The following is a 25,491-nucleotide window of genomic DNA, read 5'->3' as shown; positions in this document are numbered from 1 at the left end:
AATTATCACTATTACTATTACTTAATACCTTTGGAAAACTGACAATGCACTAGGTGTTGTGTAGAATGTTTAAATAGATCTACTTCCTGACTGTTGGGCTCATAGTTTAAATGCCACAACCTGTGCTTGCCTGTCTTTTGGGAGGGAAAGCAAACCCAGGGGACTCCCCACTTCCTTACCAAGAAGTCCCAGGGGCTTTGGCAGATGGCCCTAGGAAGGGGGATTACCAAACCCACAGAGTTTCTTCTGCCTTCTCCTTTCCTGCTTTCTTGTTCTTTGGGGGAGGGAGAGAGAAAGACATGCCAATAGATGATTGGGGATAAGACAGGGAGAGGGATATGTCTACTTGGTTCCTGAGTTTGCCCAGCCCTGGGGGTTTCTAGACCTGGAACCCTATGTTCTGGTTACTTGCTTTGCTATTTCTCACTGACCCTTTATGGGGCATCCCACATCTCAGGTTCTTGGTTTTCCTATAATGCACCTGGAACCATCAGTAGTTTTAAATTCTGCCTCTTAAACTTTATTGAAAGTATGATCATGGACAAGTCACTTCACTTCTACAAGCCTATTTCCTCTATAAAATTAATATTTCTGTGAATGATTATTTTGTAAATCTATAGTCTATCAACTTATTTATGTTTCTTGCAGTAAATTTTTCCATATGAGTAGAGTCTATTATATATAAAAAAGTATTTGTTCTAGATCTGAGCCTTTAATCAGTGACTCTTGCATTTAGTTCTTTTGTTATGCAATCATTTCAGTTGTATCAGGCTCTTTGTGACCCCATTTGGGTCCCATTAATAATAGCTATAACACATATCTGACAGTATTTTAATGAGTACTGAATAAGGCAAGGTTTATCAAGTACTTTGGATATCTTAAGGCACTTTATAAATGCCAATTATCATAATCATCATCTATAAAATAAGGGATCTAGACTAAAAGATCTGACCTGTATCTGAGCAGGAATACTTTATATAAGTCTTCAACAAGTGATCATTTAGCTTCTGCTCCCTGGGATCATAGTCAATGTCTACTCATCATTAAAATGAGTTAACATGGAGGTATAGATTCATTCATTTTGGTTCAAGGAGCCTCAGATGGCACACTGACAAGAGCACAAGACCTGAAGACCACTTGCTGTATGACCCTGAACAACTCGCTTAATCCTGTTTGCCTCCATTTTCTCAACTGTAAAAGGAGCTAGAAGAGGACATGGCAAACCAGTCCAGTATCTTTGAAAGAATATTCCAAAAGGGACAAAATAGTCAATAGTCCGGTTTGGTTGGAACATAGAGTAGGTGGAGAAGATGAATGTGATAGTACATATATACATATATATGGATATAATTATATAAAAATAGGATATAAGGGAAGAATAAGGTGAAGACCCATTTGAGTCAGTCAAAGGAAATTCAGTAACTAACTGGGGAACCACTGAAGAATTTCATGCAGAAGTCTTGAAATGAGCAACTAACTGGAAAATTCAGTCAATGAGAATTTTCAGCTGTCTACCTTTGGAAATGATGGTAAATGACAACTGTGTGACAGGTTATTGATTTGGACTGGGTCGAATAAATAGTCCTAAAGATTCAAGAATGAGGTAAAGAAAATGAAAACTCAATGACAGCAACAAATTAGGGAGTCAAAGCAGAGTGAGAAGGATTTTTACAGCAGGCAACTCTGCTCCCCAGGAAAAAAATAGAGCTGTAGTGATCTATGCTGAGGAGGCACAAACCTTGTGGATTTTGCTCTTTTTTTGGTACTCTTAAGTAATGAAGGCTGTAGAGATCTTGTCCTCCTACCAGAGGATAAAGTTGCTTGATGCCTTCTGAAAAGGGGAAACATGGTTTTTTTTTAGGTTTTTAAAGGATTAGAAGATCATTGATCTCTAGGTAGAAAGAAATCCATTAGGTTTTCTGGTATAACTCTCTCCTTTTGCAAATGAAAAAAACAGGAGTTTAAATGACCTGCCTAAAGTAATAAAAAGCAGAAAGTATGAGAATTGGAATTAGTTTTGAGGTCCTCTGTTGACAGAATTAATATTTCCAATGCATGTTTGTAGGGATAAATAAAACTCTTCTCTGATGCTTAATTATTTGAGAAGAACTAAGGACTCTTTGGTGAAGAAGGGGAATGGGATAGGTTATATTCAGAGGGTTCCAGAATTGCCTTAGATGGGCACTTAGAGAGGCACTGTGAAAAATTGTGCATGTGTCCTTATATCAGAGGTATTTTTCGAGGTGCAATCTGAGATTGATTCTCAATACATCTCTTTTGTGCCCTTTCCAAGAAAGTATGTGGATTTTTTATGTGTCTATCCATATTCCATTGACACCACTAAAAAAAAAAAACCTGTGCATCTCTGAAAATGTTCAGACTTAACACAGCATCAGATATACATTTGATTTAACTGACCATGCTCTAAGGTGTTACACTCCAACACATTCACACTCCACTATACTGAAGTACTTGCTCTCTTAGTCCAATCTCAGGAAGCACCACTGAAAAAAAGGGCATTTCTAGTGTGCTGTTTCCAAATGCTGATTCAAGGCAATTTTTATCAGTCCACAAAAACTTTTATTACTTTTAATAACTACTCTTCTTAAAACATTAAACAACCCAGTCTTATTGTTGTTCTCCTTTCTTTTGATTTTCTGTCTCCACCACCCCCCCCGCCTCATCCCAGGTACTGTCAGACTGATGCTACCCAAAAGTCCTCAGTGGAATATTTTTATATTTTACCAGTCAACAGTGTAGTTTGACTTGAAAAACACTTTTAGTGGACTGAGGGAGTTAATTTTCCTCCCTAGTGCTTATCTTATTATCAGGGAATGATAGTAAGCCAGATTCCTGAGGCCCTGAGGAGGAGAATAGAGTTCAATGCTCAGTACTATCATTATTAGTGACCACTTGTACTGAAAGAAGGGTAAGAAAGTAACCTTGATCATATTATTGGTTTGTACCCACTCTATGTCTAACTTCCCTCCCCCAGTTTGATCTAGGGCTGAGAAAGCTGATCTGTGGCATAAATGATATATGAGGTCAGGCACAGGAAGAGAGGCCAGACCATTCTGTTAGTCCAACTATCAACTACACATATCCCCATCCCCTCTGCCATCCTTGCTTCTCTATTTAGAAATGAAGATTTATTAAAGTAAAAGACTGGGCGGGGGGAGTGTGTGATCATTAGGACTATAGAAATCTGTACTAGCCTAGTAAGACACCTTGCATCTTATCTCCCTGAAGATAACCAAGATAACCCTTAAGATGCAAGTACCATGGACCCTCTCTGTTGTTGTTTTGAGGACAAAGTCCTTGTTCAATTCATTACAAATCAGGACAAATAGACTACAAATACAACATACCCACAAAAACAAATTTATAAGAGCCAAAGTCTCTTCGCACTTCCCCCCAACTGTCTAGGATCTGGCTTACTAAAATGGCCCTGTGTTTTGCTCCTGCAGCTCATTGGGTATAGCCAAAGCTATACCCAAAACATGTTTCCCCTTTTCAGAAGGCATCAGAAGGCAAAGCCTCCACAAGTGCCTCTGAAATGCTTTTGTATAACTTCTTGAAGTAAATCTCCTCAGTGAATCTCTACAGCATTGTTTCATCCTGGTGACAGCTTATAAGAGAATCCCAGTGACTCAGCCAGGGTGGAGGAAGAGGAGAAAGGAAAAAGGACTATCCAGAGGACAAGGGTTACAAGTTTGTTTTTTTTCTTCTTTTGGGGCAGTCAAACCTGCTGCTGACCTGGACCAGTAGTGGAGCCTCTTGGCTCAACACATGAACTAGGTAGAAAAAAAATTATAGCCTAATACTACTGCCTCATGAATGTCAATCAGCTCATCCTCAAAAACTCTGTGAAGGGGGGAAAAAGTCTCTCTGAATTTACTTAAAAGGGCAAAACAATAAAAAGGAGCAGCTGCCAACTTGGCTAGCTGGTTTTTCTTTGCCTCATGTTTCAGGGCTCAAACAGCTCTGAGGAGACCATAATCACTAAGTCCCAGCTTCTGGCAGCATTCCTTCCCAAATGCCAAGCCTGAGGAAGTGTACTGCTGAATTACTGAACCAGAGAACATTAAGGCTGAAAGAGTCCTCCCAGACCAGCCCCAAACCCTGATTTTATAGAAGCAGATCCTGAGGTCCAAAGAAACAGACTTGCCCAAGATCCTGAAGCCAGGCAGTGGTGGATCTGGGCTTAGAACAGAGGGGTACAAAAAGGGTAGCATTTGCCATGGGCAAAGGAAAAAGGGCCTTATTCCATTAGTAACCCAGCCAAAGTAAGCAGAAGGCCAGGCCTGATGAGGAACCAGCAATTTGAAGTGGGGCATGGAGATGGGAGTGATGTGAACTCCCAAGATACTGATGGTCAGAGTGAAGAGTTCTCCTCCCCACCACCCAGAAGGAAGAAGGAAAGAACCGAGACCCAATCAATTCTGTAAAGCATGTAAAATAATACCAAGACTGGCGACTGGTTAGCCAGAAATACTACTGCCATCCTTTCAGGCTCCCCCCGCCCCCACAGACCTGAAGCTAAAAAGTCTTCATGACAGAAACTAAAACAGACATTACAAAGTCCTCTGGGGGAGCTATTTTCTCTGGACAAATGTGAGCTGCTTGATTACATCTAGGTGACTTGAGAAGCTTTTTGGGTTTGGGGAGGGAGTGTACATGGGGAGTCTGTGTGCCCAGGCACAAATGGTTGAATAAATTGGTAAAGGCAGGGGGAGAAGAGATTATTAAAAGATGCCAAGAAGTAAACACCAAGTCATCTTTGTATCTTTTCTGACATCTAAGTGTTGAGCAGCAAAGCACCACATGGGTTCGCCAGCGGCATGAAGCCTTTGTTTCCAAAGGATTTGTTACAGCTGGTCAGTGTGACTGGATACCCTTCCAGACCTGGTTGGAAGCTAGAACTGGATTTCAAAAGACCCGGTGAGAAGAATGCAAGACGACATGCCTGGTTAGGGGCACTTGCTACAAATTTACTCCAAAAGAATTCCTATCCCTCTCGGGGCCAAACCCAAATTTACATCTTCTCTTCACTGAAGGTGAAAGATGAAGGCATTTCATTCTTCAACAGAAATGAAGTTGCTTTTTTTAATGTGCCAAGTCCTAGAGCAATGATATGAGAAGTGAGAGACCTTATTTCAATTTTGGTCCTCTGATGTTTGGGCTAAGCATTTAACCCTCTGTTCTTGATAAAAATAGTATTAGATTGGGAGTTTGACCTGCATTTCAGGCAATGGGCATTAAAGTCATTGAATATGATCATCTTATCTCCATGTCCCAGGAGAGCCTTCTACTGCTGTGTATATCAAACTCTTCTCCAGGCACAAAGAGGGACTAGGGAAACTGCCCACCCAAGTTGCAAATCCAAGGCCAAGATCCTTTGTCAGGATGGTACTAGATGACACAGCAACGTCCCTTCCAGGTCTGTGAGTTTAAATGAATTGAGTTAAAAATGAGTTTAAATAAGACATGTCAGCTTTAAGTAATCTAAACCAAATCACATTTTAGCTGAACATTATATAGTGGCGAAATTTCAGTCACATTGGTCAAGCAATTGGTCATTTATGCCATCTTCCTATAGAAATTTCATATTGTTTTAATACCATGTTCCCATAGATCCAATTAAGGATCTATATGCAATTAAAACCTTTTGTGTACATGAGTCACAAGCTTCACAAAACACAACCAGGGTAAGTAGCCTGAAAAACTACCTTCAACTTTGGCAAATTAAATTGGATATAAAGCAGGAAACCAACTATCAGTTCCCACAATGAACTGACTAGTGGTATCAGTATGGAGTGGTCTGGGAGAAAGCTTGTTGCATCTGGTTGATTCCCAGTTTAACTTAATTGTCTTATTCATTATGAACTTAAACATGATCAAAAGAACAAAAGAAAGGATCATATATGAAACCACTTTCTAACAAAAGTGATCAGCTCAGCAGTTTCTACATACCCTAATGTGCTGTCAACACTGGCAAGCTCTGGGAAAAGTCTTCAGTTGTCCTTGGGGTTACAGTTCAGTATAATCCATGAAGATAATATTAATAATAGAATAGATATAGCACTCTGAGTATATTGTCCCTGTAGTTGTTTGGAGTCCCTTAAATTTTGGAGTCCCTCACTTAAATTTTTTTTCTCCAATTTCTTTTCCTCACTGTCTCCCTCTCCAGACTCTCCAACAAAAGCAAAAGATACAAGAAGCAAGTATGTAAAATTTTTCAAAGGCACTTTGGAATAATAAAAATACCTATAAAATTGAGATGAGAAGACCTGGGTTTAACTCTTAACTTTTTTTTTTGTACTTTGAGCAAATCTTTCTTGAGTCTCAATTTCCTCTTCTATAAATGGGGATAATCTTGACTTCTGAGGAAAGCACTTTGTAAACTATACTGTAATAAAATTTATATTACTACCAACCTCACAAGATAGAAATAAGTTGTGAACCATAACATACTATATAAATATACTCTAAATGTTGTTGCTCAATCACTTCAGTCATGTCAAGATTTTTTGTGACCCCACTTGGGGTTTTCTTGGCAAAGATAGCCAGAAATTGAAGCAAATAGGCTAAAATGACTTGTCCAGAGTCACATAGCTAGGCCAAATTTGAACTCGTGTCTTCTTGAGTCCAGGCTTGATCTCTATCCAGTATACTACCTCACTGCCCTTTAGTACATTAAGAATGCTTAATAAAAACCAAACTAAGCATCTTCACTCATTATGCCTAAAAGTACCCAAAAAGCCATAAGGGATCTCAAAGCCAATACCACCAGGACCTTCCAACTCTTTGGAAAATACTCATCTAGTGCTCTGTCATCTGCTCTCCACAATCAAATATGTTCAAGGCAAAGACTTAACTAACCAGCATTGAAGGTTGAATTCAACAACTAAATATCAAGCAGCTAAGAGTCATGACCTGAAATAAAAACCGTGATCTGAGGAATAAAGCATCCTTAATGAGACCACAGGGTAGCAAACCTGCCATCCTGGGGGATGCCCAGTAGATTTCCCAGACTCATGAGAAAGTTTTTGTAGTTTTAGGAGGAGAGGGAGGAGATGTGAGGTAGGAAGGCCTGGTCATGAGACCCCATTAGCCCTTGGCAATCTGGGCAAAGAAAGCCACTTCATTCTGTTTTGCCCTCCAAGCCAGGAATCCCTATGGAAAGGGGCAAGGACAGCAAATTCAGCTCAAGCCGGTTCTTTGCCATGGCAAGATCTCAGGTAGTTCACCTCAACCTACTCAAGAGTAAATATCCTTAAAGTAGGAATGAAAGGACATTACTAAAATTCTGACATGACAAGGAACATTTAAGGGAATGGCAGTCCATGGTACATTTGGCATTAAATTCTTTCATATAAATTTTTTTCAGCGCTAAGGGATATAAAAGTGGAAACAAAATGGTCCTTCCCCTCAGAGAGCATACATTCTACTGAGATGCCAGGAGATACCTATAAACAAGAAGATGTAAAGTCTTCACAAAGTAATTTCCAGTGAGAGAGCAGATGGAGAAAGGGAGAAAGGCCTCCAGTTCAGGGTGCACCTGAGCTTGGAGGAAGCCGGTGATTCTAAGCCCTGAAGCCTGTTTACAGACCTCCAATTCCCAGGCACTTTCAGGAGAAGGGCATCGGGCTACTCCAAGGGGGCAGCAAGGTCTGGCATAAAAGAGAAGCCTCATCTTGGGCTCTATTTTTATGGATGCAAACACCAGCCAGCAAAACATCCCATGGGCATGCGCAGCTCGGGTCAGTCCTGCTGGGCTCGTTGCAGAAGGCAACTGGAAAGTCACATGTGAGAAGAGTGGAAAGTACATATGCCACTATTCTTAGGCATGGAATGTATACAATGTCTCTCTGCCCGATGGTTCTTTCACAAAGCTCCAGAAGGCAGAGAAAAGAACGTCAGAATAAACAAATCCTGAGATTGCCATGTATAAATCACTTGCCAGCTGAAGGAGAGTTCTGGGTTTACAATTTCACTTGTGTCCTAATGATGGAAAATCTCAAGGGAACATAAACGGCTCCGGACTCAGTGGATGCCGGGAGCAAAAAGAGCAGAAGGTAAATATCTCGATCATTCGATTACCCTGCAGGTAGAAGCTCTTGGTTGTCATCAAAACAAAGCCAGGCCAGAAACTTGCTCAGTCTTTTTTTTTAATCACATCAACCAAAGAGAAGGTAGGGGTGGGGGAAAGGGGAGAAGTCATGGTTTAAAAAAAAAGCAAGGTTCTCACTCATTTTCTGGAGTTAGTCTATCTGTTACCGGAGGGCAGAGTTGCCAGCATTACATGTTTGGGGAATGACTAAGTCCCAGGAGGAGATGCATGCATTTACTGGATGACAAATCTGTTGAAAACCATGAAAAAAAAACCCCAACTATTTCTAGTGTGCAAAATGAAATTAACTGTTACCTTATTTGTGAGGCAATGGAAAGATGACTAAGCTTTGGAGCCAAGAGATCTGTATTCAAGTCTTAGGTTTCTGTTACTTATAATAGGTGTGACTTTGGGCAAATCAATTTTCTCTCCCAAAGCCTCAGTTTCCACCTCTGTCAAATGAGGGAGTTAACAGAGGCTATAAGTTTTCTTCCAACTTTCATGTTCTGTGAATCTGAGAAATTTTAGGTTAACATGTCACCCATGCATAGTCAAATAAATTACAACTTGTCCATTTTTTTTGCCAGATTAGCAGAAGACCCCAGCATCCATATTTTCATTGATTTGTTCACTTTGGCTACAATAATAGCAAGCAAACAAGAGAAAACAAAACAAATCAGTAAATTTCAGGAATTAAATGTAGTATGACATTTATTTCCCCATCTTTGTTAATCAATATTCAGACTGAATTCATACAAGATTCAAGAGATTGAGACAGACAGAGGGTTTGTCTTGATTCATCTTACAATTGAACATCCCTAGGCAAGCTAGCAAGGCTTGACTTTGTTACCACCCATTGACTCTTGTCTTTGCTTTAAGATGGATGGGGTGTCACCAGACAGTCTGCTTTTCAAAGATGAGGACTTCTCCTCTGATCTTTTGAGGCAGCTAAATGTCTTAAGACAAAAAAGGATCCTGACTGATGTGACTATATGTGTTGGGAACTATGAAGTCCCCTGTCACAAAAATGTCCTGGCCTCCAGCAGCCCTTACTTCCAGGCAATGTTCTGTAGCAACTTCAGAGAGAGTGCTCAGGCCAAAGTTGATCTGCTAGGCATTGAGGCCAATACTTTATATGAGATTGTCCTATATGTATACACTGGGGAGATTCACATCACGGCAGAGAATGTGCTGCACTTGATGGAGGCTGCATCCATGTTGCAGTATCTCAGACTTTTTGAAGCCTGTTCATTGTATCTTCAGAAGCAGCTGACCCCTAACAACTGCCTCAGCATGATCAGACTCTCTGACACTTTGAGTTGTGAGAGCCTCAAACAGAAAGCCAGATCAATGGCCCTAAGGTGTTTTCCAGAAGTTGCCTTATCAGAAGACCTAAAGGAGCTATGTCCCTTAGAACTGAGTGACTACCTGGGGGATGATGAGCTCTGGGGTGAGGAAGAAGAGGTGTTTGAAACCTTAATGGTCTGGATTAGGCATGACCTCCAGGCCCGGAAAGAATATATCCAAGAACTATTCAAGAAAGTCCGTCTTCAATACGTCCATCCAACCTTCTTCTTCCATTTCATTGTTAATGACTCCCTTCTTCAGTCTTCACCAGCATGCCAAGCTGTCCTGGAAGTGATGAGAAGACAAGTATTTTCCTTGTATGGCACTAGCAGTCCAGACCTCAAGCCACTGTGGCATGTCCCTCGGAGACATTCTCACCAGGATTTTCTCATCATCTTGGGAGGTAGAAAGGACAATCAGCAAACCACCAGGGAAGTTCTGCTATACCATGAGAAGACCGGCCAATGGCAGTGCCTTGCCAAGCTCCCAGCTCGTCTTTACAAAGCTTCCACTGTCACTTTGCACAGTAGTGCCTTTGTGCTGGGAGGCATGTCTGTTGGGTTAGGGAAGCAGAAAGTCAGCCCCAATGTTTACATCTTCTCCCTGAAACTCAATCAATGGAGGCTAGGGGAACCCATGCTGGTGGCGCGATATTCCCACAGAAGTACAGCCTATAAGAACTACATCTTCTCCATTGGAGGAATTGGAGAAAAACAGGAGATAATGAGTTCCATGGAGAGGTACAATAGTATCTATAATGTCTGGGAAACCATGGCCAGCATGCCTGTAGCTGTCCTTCACCCTGCAGTAGCTGTGAAAGACCAAAGACTCTATCTTTTTGGAGGAGAAGACATTATGCAAAATCCTGTACGACTCATACAGGTAAACTTATTCTTAGCAACTTTTATAAATATATCTCATAATTATAGAGCACTTTAAGGCTATATAACACCTTTCATACAATACTTCATTTAAGTCTTACAAATTTTCCTGAAGTACTATAGGTACTGAGCATTATCATCCCCATTTTACTAGAAATTGAGACTTATAATGACTAAGTGACTTGCCCCTTCACACAGCCAGAAAATGTCAGAGATAAAATTTGAACCTAAGTACCAGTCCAGAATTTCATCTACTACAAGACTCTATATTCATTTTTCAAAGTTTCATCTAATGTCACTCACTGAAAGAAAGTCTTTTAAAGAGTTGCAATCAGTTTCACAAAAATGCATTGAGTTTCTATTGTGTACAAAGCATTAGTGGCTATTAGTATGAAAAGGAGCAAAAGGTATGATGCCTACCCTCATGGAACTTAAAGTCTAATTCAGAAGACATATATATTTAAAGTATATTTGATATAATGTCTATGTATAAATGATATAATGTCTATTTGCTGTATTATATACATATCTATAGATACATACATATGCATATAATCTTTCTAGTTAGACTATAAGCTTCTCGAGGGCAGGTACTGATTCCAAATTCTGTATCTTCACTGAGTTTCAAAGAGAAGATTATATATGTCTTAAGATTTTAGACATAGAGCTGCTCATTGAGTCCAAAATGCCCTTGTTTTCTAGATGAGAAAACTGAGGCTTAGAAATTACTATGTATCTTGCCCAAGGTTGTCAGAGGTAGTTTTGAACTCAGATTTTATTATTTCCAAGTCCAGGACTCAATATACTGCACCATGCAATTTCTATCAGTATATTTAATCTTTCCAGGGAGACCATAAATTCTTTGGAACAACCATTGTATCATCTGCTATTTTGTATCTCCAACTACTATTAGCATTTGTACATAGTAGGAGCTCAGTACACAGATATGTTTTTATGTGCATATAAAGCAATACAAGGACATCCCAAGGTCGCTCTGAAGAACTTTGGAATTGATTGTCTGATATGGGAGACAGTGGTACAGGACTGCCCAGCACAGCTCAGAAGAAACATGAGATGCATAAATATAGAGAATTCATCCCAAATGTGCACACAGACTATTTATACCTGACCTGTGTTAGAACCTTCTGAACTCATATTGGTCTGTTCAGTCATAGTTGGAAACTCTGTTCCTTGACTCAGAATAACAATCTGTATCTACATATATAATAAATATATAGCTATATATATATATATAACAAAGATAATTAGCACTACAAAACAGCCATAAATGCTTCAGTAGATAGAGCACTGGCCCTAAAGTCAGGAGGACCTGAGTTCAAATCCAGCCCCAGACACTTAACACCTTCTAGCTGTGTGATCCTGGGCAAGTCACTTAACCCTGATTATCTCATATCCAGAGTCTTCTCCAGTGGTCCTGATTCCTATCTGGTCAGGCTCAGAGAAGAAAGTGAGGCTGGTGACTTTGCACAGCACCCCTCAGATTCAATTCAGATGCATGTCTTGGCATCACTTCCCTAATGTCATGGTCTTCTTTGAGAATGAAGGACAAAACAAAATGTCAAATAATGAAAACAGCTAATATTTAAAGAGTTTTTTTAAAGTTTGTGACATACTTTACATTTCTTATTTGATTTTACCTCACATTAACCCGGAGAGAAAGTACCATTATTACTTCCATTTTACAGATAAGGAAACTGAGGCTGAGAAAGGTTAAATGATGTCCTTGTGGAGTTTAAAATCTACAATAAAACAATCTAAGGCAGTGCTCTGAGATGATGGCACTTTATTAAAAGATCCATGAAATGAAATGGATCTCAGATCCTCCTCCCAATCTGAGATGCCCCCTGCCTCCAAGGCCTTATATTTATAAGACTTAATACTAGATTTGATATCTGAGCACTTTAGATTCATTATACATAATACGAATCTCATTAGTTGATAGACCTTGTTTCAAGGGCCAAAAATGATGTATCAGTCAAAAAATGGCATATCAGTAGGTAGATTTCAGGTTGGACAAAGTATAGGGTATCTCTACTGACTAAATGGTCATAAGATGGTCTTAGGATGGTCACCTCATGTTGGTCAAGAGAGAGTAGTCCAGAGGTACAAAAGTAAGTTGGGGAACTTTCTGTGTAATTGAGTCACCTTTACCATGATGATCTTGGTCACAATAACAACTCTTAGTTTAACTTCCATCTGATTGAGCAAGTGAACTAAACAATCTATAATTCACAGCTCTGGGATCTAATATACAGAATTTATGATCACTTTCCCTATGGAATCATATCAAACTGATTAGTATTGATTGGAATAGAGTAGGGAGGTCCAAATGAATCATTTCTCACACCCAGGGTCAAAACTAGTAATCTGAGATTGTATTTGAATTTAGGTCTTCCAGACTCCGACTCCAACTCCAACACTCACATATATCACCTAGCTGCCTCTGAAGCCTACTGATAATAAATGAGGAAAACAAAATCAGTTACACGCAAATTGAGAATTAGATCATCTGGTTCAACCTCTTTATCTTCCAAGTGTATAAACAAAGGCCCAGAGATTACAGGATTGCTCAGAACCATACAGGTAGTAACTACAACTAAAAATGAGGTCCTTTACCTACCAATTCTCTTTCTTCTGAAGTACATTCAGTTCTACCAAGACAGATAATATATCCAAGACTGGAATTTGAAGTGGGTGATAAATTGCAATGTTAAAAGGTTCCCCCTTTCTATAAAGTATCTTTGCTATTGAAATTTTATTTAATTTTTCTAATTACATGCAGATAGTTTTCAACATTCATCCATTTTGCAATATGAGTTCCATTTTTCTACCACCCTTCCTTGCCTCCCCACTCCCCATGACAGCAAACAATCTGGTAAAAGTTGTCCTTGTACAATTGTGTTTAATTTAATTCCATATTAGCCATGTTGTGAAAGAAGATTTCATTTGATCACTGAACTACTGAGAGGAGCTGAATCCATCATGATTGATCATCTCACAATGTTGTAGTTGATATATACAATGTTCTCTTGGTTCTACTCATTTCACTCAACATTAGCTCATTCAAGTCTTTCCATGCTTCTCTAAAATCCAGTGACTCATGATTTCCTCCAGAAAAATAATACTCCATCACTTTCATGTACCATAGATTGTTCAGTCAATCCCAATTGATGGACATTCCCTCAATTTCTACTTCTTTGCCACTACAAAAAACTGCTATTAGTACTTTTGAACAACTGAGACTTTTCCAATTTTTATGTTCTTTTTGGGATATAGCCCTAGTGGTGATATTACTGAATCAAAGGATACAGTTTTAATGTCTTTTAAGCATGGTTTATAAAAGTATCTTTAAACCATTGTTTTTACTCAATAGAAAGGCCTCACCTAAGCTAATCAGACACAAATTCAGTAGTTAACATTTATATAACACTTTATAACTATAAAGTACTTTACATACATTACATCTCCTCTGATCTTCACAGTACCCCTCTAAGGTAGGAAGTATCAATATTAGCCCATTTTACTGAAGAGAAAACTGAGGTTCAGAAGAGTTGAAATGACTTTCCCAGGGTGACATAGTGACCCTCATCAGTAACAAAGTCTGCACTTGAATACAAGTCCACCATTCTTTTCATCTTACTGGCTCTAATGACTCAGTTGATTGAAAAAATAACTGAATGAAGTCTCATTAGAGTCCAGATTGTTTCCTCCCCAACTCTTAGACTACTAGTAAAATGTCAAAAATACCAGAAACTGGAAGCAGCATTTATTTCTGCTCTGGTCATTCTCCTGACACTAATAATTCAAAGAGGGGAGAAGGGTCTATCCTTTTGGGACTCTGACTTTCAAGGACTCAGGGAATTGGCTGCTGTAGATGATTTGAGGATAGCATGCTTCACATCAAATGGGTTTTCATAAGCAACAGCTGAGTTGCAACATGTAAAAATTGATGTTCCCAATTCCTAAATTGTACATTTACAACCTTGGATAGTCAAGAGTAGTTATAGACCACAGATCCTATCTGAACCAGAAAGGGATCTAGCACAGCCAGGAGGTATGTATCTGGGTGATCTGCCTCTAAAGACGAGAGAGCCTGTGGCTGACAACATTAGAGTCATATTGAAAACTCTCTAGAAGGGGGTTCCAGCACAGTCTCTGAAGAATTGACTTCTCTATAAGATGGAGCTGCCACTGAGGAAAATGAACAGTTGACTTGGGTTATGCTGGGGTCCATTTCCATGAGAGGGAACATTCCAGGGTTCTTTATTCATTTGGACCTCCTCCCCTGAGCATTTCCCAAAGTCCAGGCAAATGGAGTTTTCCTGGTGGCATGCCAATAGGGCAAAGTGCCTGCTGGGTCACTGAAAATAGCCCTCTAATGGACAATTCTAAGGGTTTCCTTTAAGAATGCAAAGATATTCCTCCCCCATATCTGTTTAGACTCAAGTTTGCTAGCCAATGACTTGACTCCAGCAAAGGAAGGAATGTAATTCCTTCTTGACTCTAAGATCTCAGCATCAATCCCCTTGCCTTGGTGGGTCAATTTTTAGAAGATTTTCCCTCCTCTATCTGCAATGAATCAATCCAAAAGGGTACTGTTACCAATTATCCACTTATAGAAGAATATATCTTCTATATATCCTATATAGATATATTAAATATCTGCATTAAGCTCAGCTTAAGTCTCTTCTATCATTATTCCAGCCTATCTTTGGAAGTCCATTGAACAGTGGATGAGAGCTGGGATAAACCAAGTTATGCCATATTCAATATTTCCCTGTCACTAGAAGAAGGGCAATGAGACCTCTCACAGGAATCGTGGGTTAAAAGATGTAATCTTGGAACCTTAAAGATCACCTTTAGATGAGGAAACTGAGGCCAAGAAAGGTTAAATAATTAGTCCAAGGTCACACAAGTAAATAAATGGCAGAGCAGGCTACTGAATCAAGACCCTCTGTCACCACTTCCCATTAAGCTACACCACATCTTTCACCCATCCTTCATCCTGTTATCCTTCCCTACACTTACCTAGTTCCTACACTAGAGATCAAACCTGAGGTTTGAAACACTCTAGGGTGTTTCTGGATCCAGCTATGCCACCAGTCATAGTGAATGTAAGGCCTCTGTGAACTTTACAAACTCTATTGTGGACTAGAGAAGATAAATATGCAAGATATGATTTATCCCAGAGAAAATAAACATCCCAGAACTTCTTATGCTATCATGGTGGTTATGGAAATAGTCTATGAGAACTTAGCTCAGACTGTACCAATTAATAACCAAGTAGACCAAGCCACTGCAAATCTGAGTGAGAACAAGTAAGATGTTCAGTTCACATAGACCTCACTTCTCTCCCTTCTCAATTGTACTGTTGGCTGGCATTACAAAATTTGGATAATTCTCCTATTCCTTAAGATTCCCAACTCAGAGTTCCCTTCCCTGTAGCAGAATCACGAAGACCTGCTCCATGTGGTCATAAAAGAGAATTTATCCTTATATAGTCCATTCAACTGAATAATCAGTCTACTTCTAGGAGACCTAATCCCAATCAGTTTTGTCTATTCACTGACCATCCCAAAAACTTGGAAATTTTGAAACTTAGAATTACCCAGTTAATAGTAGTCAGCAGTGGCATTCTGTCCCAGGTCTTCCTAACTTCACAACTCAATTTTATTGTTCTTGTAATTTAATTGATGTATTCATGACCATTTGGGGGGTTTTCTTGGCAGAAATACTGGAGTGGTTTGCCATTTCCTTCTCGATTTAATAATAGCTAATACATATGTAGCACTATACTATCTACTTCACCAATAACTGTTGCCCCAATATCAGAACTGAAATGCCAGACAGCAGAGGTGATGATACACACACACACACACACACACACACACACACACACACACACACATCCATCTGAGAGATAAGATAAACCATGGGCACAAGTCTGAGGATAAACATGGAGCCAGCCCTCAGGAAGCATACCCTGAAATTGAAAGGAGCATCCCTGGTGAAGAATTCTGAGAAAAGGGAAAGGTCCAAGTCTGATGGGCTTCGTTAAATCAGAAGTGGAGGAGTCAATTCATGCCCCTCAGCATGAGTTGGAGGATAGGAAAGTAGGTAGCTTCTATGAAAGATGGGTTTGGAAAGATGTTAGGCTCCTCTCCTCACCCTGTATCTTGCCTCCTGAACCAGTGCTAGCCTCCTGTCCTGAATCTTTATTCCTCCATTTGATTTTCTACTCAGACTCTCAACTCCTTGAATTTTAATGTCTCTAAGAAACTCAGCCTGCTCTTCAGATTAACACTTGCTTGAATGCCAGCTCAGACCCCACTCATCTAAGAAGCAATTACCTTTCCTGGTGGCATACTTGCCCTAATCACTGATATATTTAAACCCTTCCTGTTCATTCCATAAGTGAGTCCTCTATTAAATACTCTGAAAGTTGGCTCAATCCTAAAAAATGGGATTGCATACAAGTACATTGCCCTGGGTTACTTGTCTTCCTATTCCATCACCTGCAAACTTAGCTTCAAGGCTAAACAAATTTCTTTATTTTCCTCAATTTCCCCACATCATTAGTAAATCACCAGGAACACCATTCAAGACCAAGGAAATACTTTATTGTATATAATATATATATATATATTATATATATATATATCAATCATTGGGGAGCGTTGACTATATACAGATATTCAAATTAGCCTTTTTCCAGAAGTCTTTCTCGCCCTGGCTCCCAGATTCAGTTGCTCAAAAATCTACAAACATTAAGTGCCTAATATGTACCAGATACTATGTTAGGTTCTTGAAAGACAAAAAGAAAAGCAAGATAGAATCTCTTAACTTAATGAAACTTACTTTCTACTATAAGGCTACAATAGTTACTAGGGAATGATGGCCAAGAAAGGAAATCTTGTTCTAAGCAGTGAGAAGGATGAAGAGTGAAACCAAAGAATAGAAAACTTATTTCTTTTCTAGTTGCAGTTGTTAGAATGATTTGATAACTGATCCCAGAGTAATAATTTGAAAGACAGGTAAGAGAAAAATATACTTTCTCTTTCTAATTCTTCCTATTTCTACATTTATTTTTCATGGTATCGTAAATAATTCAGTCCAGTTTTTCAGTCTTGTCTCTGTACTCCCATTTGTGATCTTTTTAGCAAAGATACTGGAGTGCTATATCATTTTCTTCTCCAAATTATTTGACGGATGAGAAAACTGAGGCAAATGGGATTGAATGATTTGCCTAGGGTCACACAGCTGGTAAATGTCTGAGGTCAGATATGAATTCAAAAAGATGAGTCCTCCTTGACTCTAGGCCTGTTGCTCTAATCCACTGTGTCACCCAGCTGTCCTTCATAGATCACAAGATCAAAGATTTAAAGCTGGAAGGGAGGTTAAAAAAAACTTATCTAATTCAATCTTTTTTTAATTTTTATTTTAAAGATAACTTTTACAGATTTTTCAGGTGAAAGGTATTTATTGCCCGAGTACAGAGAGCTAATAAGTATTCAAGCTATGATGTGAACCTAAGTCAGCTGAGTCTAAATCTAGTACCCTTCTAAGTGTTTCCACTGTGCCATTTCTGATATTAAGCTTAACTTCCTTAGGGAAAATTGTCTCTAAATTCTGACTTTTGTAAAAACAAGTATTTTTAAAGCTCTTTTTTTCCACCCCTCTCTTTCCCTTAAATTCACACAGAACTGAAATCCCAGTCAGTTCCCTGATAACCTGCAATCGTTTTTCTCTTTCCCTGGTTCCCACACACAAGGAAGTCTGGCTGAATGGGTTCTTTATGGTGCCCATTCTAACTTCACTCCCCCAAAATATTCCCCTCCTACTCTACGTCTTAGCTAACTTAATCCTTGTTTTTCTTATTGCTCATACATGACTGACTCATCCATTGTCTAATCTGCTCTCAGTTAATTCTTAGCCTGATTACTTCCTCATTATAGACTTTTTTTTTAAAAAAAACTCTCTTAGATCAAGGCTTTCTCCAATCTGTAACTAAAGAAATCAGGTATAATGAGGAATTTTTATGTCTTATTCATGCCACCCCATGCCTACGTGATGCCATGTGAGAAAAGCACCTCCTCCTCTAACCAGCCCAATCCCTTTGACTATCCTTCTTCCCTGTCCTGCTATCTTCCAATAGGGAAAGAAAGGGATTTGGAATTTGGTCTTCTACTTTCTCAGTGAAGAAGAACACAGTATCATTCTGAAAACCTCTTAATCATCCATGCTACGCTTTCAAGAATTAAATGATACAATCAAACGAGCTACAGAGCCAAGAAGTATAATACATGTCGCTGTTTTCAGTTGGAGCAATGGAAAAAAGTTAAAAGTAGTAGATTCAGATGCTTTTCTTGGCTCCTTAGTCCTGGTTTTTGAAATGGGAATTTCACTCATTCAAACATATTGAAGATGAATATTTAGAGTTATTTGATGAAGCAGATTGAGATTTTTAAGCACAGCTATGGAGTTTGGTTTGGAAAATAGGGCATTGGCATCAAAACTTAACATTGATTGGAGTTTGCTATTCAGATCAAGCATGCATATTCCTGTCTCATCAAACCAACCTTTCCTTCTGACTCTACCATTGGATAATCTTGCCAAGTTCCACAAAAGAAAATGATTGATACTTAATAGGAATACAGAATCTCAGAATTGGAAAGAATCTACTCCAGCCCTTTCCTGAATAAGAGACCCATTATAATATACTAGATAAGTGGTCATTCATTCCTTGCTTCAAATCCTCCATTGATAAGGAGCCCACTATACCCCACAGTCACTCATTTTTCCTCTAAGTTCTAGAAGTTAGGGAGTTTTTTTAAATTAATTTATTTATTCTTATTTTGTACAACTGTCCTGTGTCTGCCTGTAGGGTCAAACAAAATAAGTATAATCCCTCTTCCCACTTGACAACCCTTCAAATACTTGAAGATATACCATGTCCCTGCTGCTTTCTGTTCTCCAAGCTAAACATAGCTCTTTTTTTTAAAATCATTCTTATTTGTTCATGAAACTGTACCCAATACAAACTCAGAAGAGAGAATAGAGTGAGGCATTTATTCATCTGGGTAAACTACAAGCTAAATTAGTTTTTTCTAAGAGTATTTTAAAGTCTTTTCCAAAGGTTATTAGCAACACTGTGATTTGTCTTACTAGTTTTTCATCTCCTCCAACACATGTGGTGCTTCCCTGCTTCATTGAATCAAAAGGCCAAAAGAGAAACCTCTGGCGTTCCATCCAATGTTTTTCCAACCAATAGGTGAGGCTCTCTTTATACAATCCTGAACCAATAAGAACACATTATAGCAAGTCTTCCAAAAAGGGAGATTCTACCTGTAATATATTTTCCATGTTTAAGAATATTCATATGAAAATTATGACATAGTAATAATCCCCGAGTTTCTTTTTTCAATTTACTATGCTTTTTCTGGGGCACTGAGTGCCTTAATGGATAGAGTGAAGAACTGGGGGTCAGGAAGACATGAGTTCAAAATCTAGCCTTAGTAACTTTCTAGCTGTGTGACTCTGAGCAAATAACTTAACCACAATCTGCCTCAATTACCTCAGCTGCAAAAGTGAAAATTATAGCACCACCTCTCAGGATTATTGTGAAGATCAAGAAAGATAGTAATTATTAAGTGCCTAACACAAATTTAGCATTATGTAAATGTTATGTATCACTTCATTTTAAAAGGGGAAATTCATACTATGAAATTTGTATAGGGAATAAATTAGTTACTTAATATTTCCCAACCACTGTGTTGGGATACTCTAAACCTTATATCTCACAGGTATGCCTAATAACAAAGAGGAGGAGGATAGTTTATACATATATATATATATATATATATATGGTATTTTAAGGTTTACAAAACCCTTTTCACAGTTTATCACATCTCTTTAAGGCAGGTGGTATTATTACTTCCACTTATATGAAAAATACTGAGGCTAAGAGAGGTTTCCACTCTTCCAGCTCTAGCTTTTACCTTATGTGGAACCGTTACTGAAATATCATCCTTCATCTCTTTCATTTTTCTCTTTTCTTTCCCTTTTTCTTTCTTTAGGGGGAAAAAAACCCTTTCCTTGATAAAAGGAAAAACTCTTATCATTTGTAAACAAGAATTCAGAGAGAGATTTAGGTTTGATATAAATGGAAGAAGTGTGGTACAAAGGAAAAAAACCTGGTTCTTCAGTCAGAAGCCTTTCTGTCTATGTAACCATGAATAAATCATTTAACTACCCAGTACTTCAGTTTCCTAACCTGGAAAATGAAAGGGCCAAATGATTTTCAAGAACTCTTCTCACTTCAGATTCATGCCACTGTAGAAGGAAAACGTTGACACATTTCAGATGTATACAACTCTCCATGACTCCATTTCCTTTTCCAGCTGATTTTATGCAAAAGGAAGTGAGGCTAAAAGAGTTAAATGACTTGTCTAGGGTCACACAGCTAGGAGGTGTCTGAGGCTGGATTTGTTTAAAAGGTCTTCCAGTTTCTGAGGCCTGGTGCTCTAGCTACTTTACCTCCCCCCAGATGCCCCACTTACCCATTAGAGCTACCCTAAAGTGGAATGGGATGCCTGAGGAAGTGATTGGTTCCTGTTCACCAAAGGTCTCCGGGACAAGACTGGGTGCTCACTTACATTGTAATAGAGATTCTCATTCAAGTACAGAGCACTGGTGCCTTCCAATTCTTAGATTCAGATTCTGTGTTAAATGGCTCAAAGGCTTCCCAACCTGCTCCAGATGGAGTAAGAAGAACTCAGATCTTCTTCTTGCCTTCAGGGTATTTTGAAAAATGGGAGAAACCCAGCATTAAACTGGTGGAAAGAAGATAATGCGACTCTACATTTCCTATTAAAGGAGGTACATGCAAAGCTCCAAGACACAATGTTGTATAGAAGGAAGTGGAAGTCAGTCTAATGTTGGGCAAGAAGACTGGTTGTGGATCAGGGCCCTTTTCTAATTCTAGCTTTGGCACCTAGTAAGTGTATGACCCTGAGCGAGTCACTTCACATTCTGGTCCTCACTTCCTCATAAGATAAGGGGACCTTCAAAGTCCCTTATAGAGAGAGAAGGGGATGGAAACTTCAAAGTCCTTTCTAAATAGATAAGAGGATAGGAGGCAGGGAGAGAGGATAGAGAAATAGAGGGGGAGAGAGAGAGAGAGAGAGAGAGAGAGAGAGAGAGATGGACAGATAGATGAATATAAAGAGATGAATAGAAGAGAAAGATGGATATATAGAAGTAGCAGTAGAAATATAAACAGAGAGATGGATTGATACTTAGGGATAGATGGATAATGGAGGGGGAAAGAGACAGAGACAGGCAGAGAGAGAGGGAGAGCACAAGCATATATTAAGCACCTGTGTAGTTTTAGTGCTGGGAATACAAATCCAAGCAAAAAGGAAGACAGTACTTACTCTTGTGGAGCTTACATTCTAATGGGGGAAGACAACACATAGGAAAAAAAGCTGAAAAGTTAGGCTGGAGGAGGAAGAAGCCAGGAAGGAAGTGAACATGACTGACTTGAGAATTTTTTTCACCCATCAAAGGAGGAAGCCACAGAGACAAATACATTTCTAGGCTGAGAGGGAAACTGAGATGGAGGCAAAAAAAGTGTAGAGAATCAAAAGTGGAGCTGGAATCTAAATTGTTTATATTTGATTTGGAAGATTGGGGTTTGAGCCCTATCTGTGACACCATTTATGTAAGTCACGAGTTGTGGTTGGCAAACTATTAAAAATGAGAGAATTGAACTATATGTGATCCGGGTTTCAACATCTTATTATGCAGAAATATTGGACTATTTTATAAAACTCTTGGCCACATCAAGATTAAACTTTGAGTATCATGGGATCATCCTGGAATCATATTACACTCTGTTCTTTTATTCTGGATAAGGAATAGACTTTAATGACTTAAAAACAATGTTGTGCTCTGATTGCTATGATCCTGCCATATTCTCTTACAGGTTTACCATATTTCTAGAAACACATGGTTCAGAATGGAGACCAGAATGATCAAGAATGTCTGTGCTCCTGCGGTGGTGCTCAGGGGCCAAATTATCATCGTTGGAGGTAAGTTTGCATGAAGTGTGACATTTAAGTATGAACCTGGAGCCCCCCATTAGAGAAGAGTAATTAAAAGGAAGATGCTATTCAAACTTACCGGTGACTTTTTTTTTTAATAGAAATTAGAAAGAGCACAGGTCTTGAAATCCTGGTTCTGACAATTACTAACTGCAGGATTTTGAGCAAATGTCCTCACCTCTCACAACCTCAGTTCTTTCATTTATATCATGAAGGTACTCACATCATTTATTTCAGAGGGTTATCCTAAAGAAAACTTTATAAACACTAAAATCCTAAAACATGTTAATTTGTTTAGTTTCATTTAGATTTTGTTTTTGAAGGGACTTTTCTCTCATTAGAATAAAGAGCAATATGGAAAAGGTTCTTTATCCTCTCTTTGTTAAATTTCATTAATAAGAGAACATCAACTCCCTGTAGTTGAGCAGATATAAACATGTCAAAGTTCAAGGTGACACAGTGGATAGAGTACTGGCCCTGGGATAAAGCACTGACCCTAGAGTCAAGAGGACCTGAGTTCAAATTTGACTTCACACCCATAGTAGCTATGTGACCCTGGGCAAGTCACTTAACCTGATTTTCTCCAAAAAAAATACATAGCAGAGTTATATATATTTGGAGTCTAAGTAACCAGGACTAAGTAATCTCAATCCACTTAGAACTTTGACCATTGACCAGAACCCCCAGCTTGAATGGCACTCTTCTAGGTGACAGATTATGTCAGCAGGTAATATATATTGTACCTGGCTGAGCAATTACCTGTGGTTCTTGCCCCTTAAGAGCTGAAAATTTAGAGGAGAAAAGAAAGGAACCAAAATTGTTTCCAATGGCATTAAAGCTCCTTGTAAAGGAGATTATTCCTTCCATGCTAGGAAGGACTTAATTCTGGTGATCTCCAGCTCTTAGTCCTACAATCCATGTCATTTCCTTGCCTGCTCTCTGTGTTCCAGTCAGACAGGCCTAGATCCTTCCATCTCCATCTTCTGCCTCCTTGATTTTATATAGGCTGTTCCCCAAAGCTGTAATGAATTGAGATTTCCAAAATTTTGTACTCAACAATGGTCATTTAGTACAACCTCTGCCCCCAAAAGAATCAATGTTACAAAATAACTGTCAAATGAGCATTCAGATTTTGCTCAAAGACCGCCAGAGGGAGAGAAGTCACATATTGGACTAGTGCTAATTGTTAAGGAAGGGCTTTAAATAAAGTCCATATTGACCTCTTTGCAGTTTCTGATCTTGGTTTCTAATTCTGCCCTCTTGGGCCAAACAGAACAAGTTTAATCTCTCTCTCTCTCTCTCTCTCTCTCTCTCTCTCTCTCTCCCTTTTTTAGTAATTAAAGAGGTCAGGTCCACCCTGTCCTTTCTTTTTCCTCTTTTCTATTCTTTTTACCCATATACCATTCATCCAGTCCTCATATGATACTAACTCAAATCCCTTCACCATTCTGGTTGCCCTTGTCTAAACAATCCTTAGTCTATCACTGTGATAACCAGAACTGAACACAATATCCCAGTCTGGGGTGTGTTCTGAATAGAGTATGATAGGACTTACTCTTTGAGGATATTATCTTACTGTAACCTGAATGCATTCTCTTAGTGAATTAAGTGCATTTATAACCCATTAAAACCATTAAAACCCCTAGCTCTTTTTCAGACAAACTGTCAACTAAACATCTTGTCCTTTTGAGGCCAATTTCTTAAACTCAAATATATGACTTTCTCAAATGAATTTCATCATAGTAGATTCAGTCCATGGTTCTAGACTGTTAAAATCATTTGGGACCCTGGTTATCTATTGAGTTAGCTGCCTCTCCCAATCTTGTGTCATGCACACACTTGAGGAGCCTACTGTGACTTCCTTCATCCAAGTCATTGATAAAAATGTTAACACAGGGTTGAACACAATGCTGATGGTGAAAATGCATTACTTTAATTCTCAGGTTATACAAGAAGGCTTCTTGCTTACAACCCTCAAGCCAACAAATTTGTAAAGTGTGCTGACATGAAAGACAGAAGGATGCACCATGGGGCCACAGTGATTGGGGACAAGCTCTATGTGACTGGAGGCCGGAGGCTCACCATGGACAGCAACATTGAAGACTTAGACTCATTTGATTGCTATGACCCAGAGACAGATACTTGGACATCCCAGGGGAGATTACCCCACAAACTCTTTGATCATGGATGCCTCACTCTCCAATGCCTACCTTATTCTTCTGAATCTCCCTACAGATAGCAATAACACTATAGATGGAAAAAAAGATAAGGAGATTCAGAGGCGATAGTAGAACCTTTATACTAAACATAGCCAAGCTCAAAGCATGAAAAAGGATTTTTTTGTGTTCTTCTAAACCTCTCACTTCTATGTGTGTGGTCTGGATCTGGAAAGGTCCAGACATTTCAAAGAGGATAGAATGACAAATTTGGAGACTGGAACCTGGGTTCAAATCCGACCACTACGTGACCATGGACAAATCGCTTAATTTTTCAGTGTCCCAGGCAACTCTCTAAAATTAAAGCTTTGGATGAGTTGTGATCTGAAGTTGGAAGGGTAAAGAATTTCCCCTACCAAAAGCTTCCTATACTAATTAAATCACTCTATATACATAATATATTAGAACTCCAGAGGGCATATGGATGCCTTGGGGTGCAATGAAAAGAAGGCTGGACTTAGATTCGAAATTTGAGTTCTAATCTCTGAAACTGTCTAACTGTATTATTTTGGGTCGTTCCCTCAACCTCAGAATGCATCTCTGTAAAATGGGAGAAGTAATGCCTGTTACATCTCCCTCCCTCCCTGAGCTCTTATGAGGATAAAATGGGATACAGTAAGGAATGTGTTGTGCAAATCCTTAAGTGTTATGTAAAAGTTAACTATTATTAGATTAGAGGATCTCTAAAGGTGCCCTCCAGCTTGAAATCCTATGAACCCAGGAATAATATTTGCTGGTACCAACTGATGTTTTCCTCCAGCCTAGCATGAACTGTAACCTTGTGATTAAAATCAGCATTTTATTTTGGA

General features: G+C 39.0%; 1 protein-coding gene across 8 annotated transcripts in view; it reads left to right on the top strand.

The window, feature by feature from the left end:
• The window catches only part of KLHL38 (kelch like family member 38), a 29,566-nt gene extending 4,075 nt beyond the window's left edge, over window positions 1-25,491 (top strand). For 5 of the 8 annotated variants that reach the window (XM_074201614.1, XM_074201611.1, XM_074201613.1 and 2 more), the window contains 3 exons: window positions 8,701-10,342; window positions 22,349-22,454; window positions 24,410-25,491. In XM_074201614.1, coding sequence (XP_074057715.1) covers window positions 8,993-10,342; window positions 22,349-22,454; window positions 24,410-24,705 — 1,752 coding nt within the window. In that variant the 5' untranslated portion in view covers window positions 8,701-8,992 and the 3' untranslated portion in view covers window positions 24,706-25,491. Of the gene's footprint in view, window positions 1-5,299; window positions 5,441-6,190; window positions 6,280-7,312; window positions 8,079-8,700; window positions 10,343-22,348; window positions 22,455-24,409 lie in introns of those variants that run through there. The other 3 variants (XM_074201612.1, XR_012471639.1, XR_012471640.1) reach the window with 3 other exon arrangements.

This window comes from Macrotis lagotis, chromosome X (genome assembly GCF_037893015.1).
Source record: "Macrotis lagotis isolate mMagLag1 chromosome X, bilby.v1.9.chrom.fasta, whole genome shotgun sequence".
In the NCBI taxonomy this organism is placed as follows: Eukaryota; Metazoa; Chordata; class Mammalia; order Peramelemorphia; family Peramelidae; genus Macrotis; species Macrotis lagotis.
This window is presented reverse-complemented; position numbering and strand designations above follow the sequence as displayed.